General features: G+C 38.9%; 1 protein-coding gene across 1 annotated transcript in view; it reads left to right on the forward strand.

The window, feature by feature from the left end:
- Window positions 1–4,954, forward strand: part of LOC110312287 (contactin-associated protein like 5-3) — a 579,184-nt gene that overhangs the window by 384,499 nt on the left and 189,731 nt on the right. The window contains exon 14 of the mRNA XM_029470910.1: window positions 3,600–3,800. Coding sequence (XP_029326770.1) covers window positions 3,600–3,800 — 201 coding nt within the window. The remainder of the gene's footprint in view (window positions 1–3,599; window positions 3,801–4,954) is intronic.

Here is a 4,954-nt window from a genome sequence, read left to right on the forward strand (position 1 = left end):
ATGAGGAAAATACCTAATAAAAAGTATTTAAAAAAAAAAGAACGCTCATCTCCTGTTGGTGACAGCATCCCCTGGGCTTGGATACTGGGTTGTATAAAAAGGCCAAAGGAGCCAAACAAAAGCCGTAATCAGTCTCTTCTTCCTGCTTGTGGATACAATGTGATCAGATACTTCACTCTCCTCCTACCATGGTTTCCCACATTGCTCTATTTTCACCTTGAACTGTGATTCAAAATAAACTCTTCATTCCTTAATTCACTTTTGTCAGGTTAATTTTTTCACAGCAAATGAGAAATTACAAGACAGAAAGGTGTTAGTCAGAGGTTTATGAGAGACACTCTTTCTCTTTGTAGCCTATGTAGCTTTTCAGAAAGTTCCAGGGACCAGTTCCAGCAGTGGTGGCTCTCTCTGGAAGTTATGAGAGGGAGAAAACATTAATAAGGAGCCAAAACATGGTTGTGTGAGAATAAAGGTTGCTTTTTATAAAATGACCTTTACCCGTCTTGTCTGTAAATTACTCTGAGGCTAGAAGCTGCAAGCCTCTGGTGATTAACACTCTACACCCTGTCCTTAATCAATGGGTGATTAGGTAAAGATGTTCTTTGCTATTGTTTCTGCAGATTCTCCTCAATCCCTAGCTCCTGGCTGCTAGAGTTTGCTGCAGAAGCTAACAAACCCTTTGAAAAGAGATTCTAATCTGTAATCTGTCTGCCTGGCTCTCAGTTCTTATATTTTTTCCCTCAGGATACATGATCACATGGTAACCCAAAAGTTGACAACCAGTTCAAACTTAAAATCAAATCATAAATTGAGTAAGAAAAAACAACAGCGAGGTTTGCATGTGTTTCCATTAAGATTAGTTATCTAACTAAACATTCATTATCTGTCACTAGCTCCAGAGGTTAAATAAAAGTTTAAAACTCTAATTCTAAGTCAACACATTTCTGTCAAAATCACGTCATCTGCCTTGAAGTTTTGTATAGATAAACTCAGTCAATCTTTTCTTTTGTCTTTGCACCTACAATAAACTGTTCATTCCCCCGAGTTATCAGATAATGATTTTGTAACCTAGAGGAATATTTTCCTTAATCACAAATCTGTTGCATGTCTGCTTTCTAATTTATTGCATTTACCTGTTGACACATGGCGGGGGGGGGTTATAGGGTCTTGATTTCATTCCTTTCTATATAAAGAGTTCAATAATTACTAGTATAAACTTAGGATTTTTATAGAATCATTATTAGGAATTAAGAAATCATTTATTTGTTTCATTATTTTCTACATAGCATTGCTACAAAAGAGTATATATTCATTCATTTACAGAAAATATGCCTAATATGGTGGGCTAATACAGGAATTTTTGTATTAATTTAATAATGACAGGAAATAAATATCAATAACAAGAATCAATCCTGAGATGAAGTTTCTCAGGCTTTGCTTCCAAGCACTCATCTATCCCAGACCATGTAAAAATTATAGACCATCTTAGAAAAATAATTTGTTAACCTTGGCATTTACTAGATGACTTCTGAAAAGAAAGAATGTGTAAAGACATTTTTTAAAATTTTAGTTAGTATGAATAAGACCTGACACATTACCAAAACTCCCCACATACGGCATGTAACAGAGACAATGCCATTTATGTTGTTACAGGCTTGGGGTATGAGTGGTAACTGAAATGTGGATTAATTCTACTGTCTCTAGGTTTTCTTTTGTAAGTTTTTGAAGAATCAGAGGATACACACACTAGGTAGATAGTCTTACAATTTAGGAAGAGGTGTCTTCAGGATGGGAGATGGAATAGAGGATGAGAAGCTTGGCATGTAGATGTGAGGATCAGAGTTTAGATTTCCAGAATCTACATGAAAAAGTTCAGTAGTTTTGGCCAAAAATCTGTAATTCCAGTATTCAGAAGTCAAATATGTATGGACACAAAAAATATATATTAGGTAGAGTAGTCTATCTGGGGAATTCCAAGTCCAGTGAGAGACCTTACTGTAGTAAATAGAGAGGAGAAAACAAAAGGATACCAGCTATAAATAACCAGGTGCACTCAGACACACATGTACACACATATTTCAAGAGGGAAAGAAAATTAACACTTGTAAAACCACTGCCAGAACCACCTACAGCATCCTTGTTCTCTTCTCAGAATATATAATTCATAATCTGACTACAAAATATTCCTCTATCTGCATGCCACAAAGATAAACCAGTGAATATCCATGGAAAAAAATGGCTGGTCTTGGACCCAAATCCTCCATTTTGCTGTGGACCCTAGATAGGGTCTCATGCATTCAGAGTAGCCTTGGAATCACTGTATAGCCAAGGATGATTGTTAAGTCCTGATTCTTCTGATGCCCTATTCAAAGTGCAAACAGGGATGTACCACTATATCCAATTTATGTGGGGCTGTAGATCAAAACTAGGTCTTCGTTCATGCCAAGTGGGCATTTCACCACCTAAGGTAAACTCCGTCACAGAGCTATATACACTCATAAGCTCAGGGACCACAGTATTCATTACATGGTGGCCCTCATGGTGTCCTGGTATATGCCACTAAAAGAGAGTCCTGGATATCCTAGACACATAACATTTCTTTTATCACCCAGCCAGCCTACAAAATATGATTCAGTATATGTGGAATCTAATCATATAACTTGTTAGACCATAAAACAGATTTCCTGGGCCAAGTTGATCGTGCCATTTACTTTAAAGCAAGGAAGACAGAACATAACTCTTCAAAAAGCTCCCTAAAATGTAAAGGCTAGGGTGAACTGAGAGGATCAATCACAGTCAAGTAGGCTGTCTGGGTGTCATGAATGTAGCTAGCACAGGCAGGTGAAAGAGTGATGATAGATGTGATACTGTGTAAATCACAACTAATGCAAGGCGTGCAGTTGTCTAGAACTGGTAATGCATCCTCTCACAAACAGAGAAGCTCTGTTATAAAAGCATTTGACTGTAGTAGGTACAATAGACAGGAAGGAATTCCTCCCTAAACAGCTGGGCTGCCACTCCTGGGAGAAATTACAGCTCCTGGCTGGACTCATGGCTTTAAAGGAGGTAGAAACTGCTTTACACCCAACTTCCATCCTTCTTTCCATTATAAAGGAGGGAAGGAAAGGTGGTCCGACATGTTCCTGAACATGTTTATAACATGAAAATGATCTGGATTTAACTGTATAATCTGTTCTAGCAATTCCTCATTCATCTTTGATTTTGTTAATTTGGATTTTCTTCCTCTGTGTTATTTTTCTATTTTATTTTATTTTTATTTTTTATTAGGTATTTTCCTCATTACATTTCCAATGCTATCCCAAAAGTTTACCATACCCTCCCACCCACTCCCCTACCCACCCACTCCCACTTTTTGGCCCTGGCGTTCCCCTGTACTGGGGCATATAAAGTTTGCGTGTCCAATGGGCCTCTCTTTCCAGTGATGGCCAAACTAGTCCATGTTTTGATACATATGCAGCTAGAGTCAAGATCTGCGGGGTACTGGTTGGTTCATAATGTTGTTCTACCTATAGGGTTGCAGACCCCTTTAGCTCCTTGGACTTTCTTCTAACTTCTACTCTTCATTGTTATCTGTGCAGAAGACAAGATCTGGATGACAGTTCAGCACAACAACACAGGGCTGACTTGGGTACAGGGTTCTAACCCTGAGAAGCCCTATGCCATGACCTTAAACTATGGTGGGAGTCTGGAGCAACTGGAGGCTCTGATTGATGGCTCAGAGCACTGTGAACAGGAAGTGACATACTACTGCAAGAGATCCCGCCTGCTTAACACACCAGGTAAAGTCGACCCTTCTTCATGGTATGTTGAAACCCATAAGCCAATATCCTGGCTATATTTTTCCTAATACAAGCTAGAGTCATTGGAGAAGTGGAAACTTTAATTTTAAAAAATGTCTTCAAATGATAAATTTCTTAGTAACTGATATGGGGTGCTCAGCCAATTATGTGTGGTACTACCACCACTAAGAAGGTAATCCTGAAGTATATATTAAAAAAAAAAAAACAAATAAACAAAAAAATTATCACCACTACCACCACCACCACCACCAACAACAACAACAACAACAAAACAAAACAATGATAAATAACATGAAAATAAATCTGAGAAAGCCTGGCGGAGCAAATCAATAAACAGTGTTCCTCCATGGCCTCTGCTTCAGTTCCTGAAGTCCTGCTCTAATTTCTCTGCATAATGGAATGCCATTTGCAAATAAGTTTTCCTTCCCATGTTTTGTTTAGTCATAGTATTTTATCACAGTAATAGAAAGTTTAACTAACACATTAAAAGAAAGGTGTATTTGATAAGAAATTGGCTAGAGTGTACTTGCTCAGTCTGTTTTTACAAGTGATATGAGTCAAAGAATGCCATGGGTCTTGACTTGGTATCCAGGCACTGTCTGTCAAATCTATAGTTGTCTCTTAGAAAGGCACCCTAACAATATATATTCTAAACAGTTTTGAAAATGAAGAAAAATTTTTAACAGAAATAGCATTTGTATATCCCGAGCTTTTGTCCCTGCCGGCAAGAACACACTCAGGACAACCGGAATCTTCTGCGGCAAAGCTTTATTGCTTACTTCTCAGGAAGATCCCGACCCCAGAAAATGGAGTCCCTTATATAGCACTCAGCCATGACGTTTCAGCACCTGATGTGGCGTGACAGCTCTTGATTCGTTGCTCGCTCATNACACCACTATTACACCCCGAGAATGGGCAGTGACTAGGAGTGAGTTCACTCTCGCACTTGCGCACAAGGCTTGTTTACTAGCGCCATCTTATAATGGTGATTGCTCGCAGCACGCGCGGCTCTCCACAGCGATTGCTTGCTGCACGCTGCATGGCTTTCCACATCTCCCCCTTTTTATTTTATTAAATTGAGGCTGGACTAGGTCTGTGTAATTATGCCCATCCGCTGTGGCTCCTGTCTTAGG

The sequence above is a fragment of the Mus caroli genome, chromosome 17 (genome assembly GCF_900094665.2).
Source record: "Mus caroli chromosome 17, CAROLI_EIJ_v1.1, whole genome shotgun sequence".
In the NCBI taxonomy this organism is placed as follows: domain Eukaryota; kingdom Metazoa; phylum Chordata; class Mammalia; order Rodentia; family Muridae; genus Mus; species Mus caroli.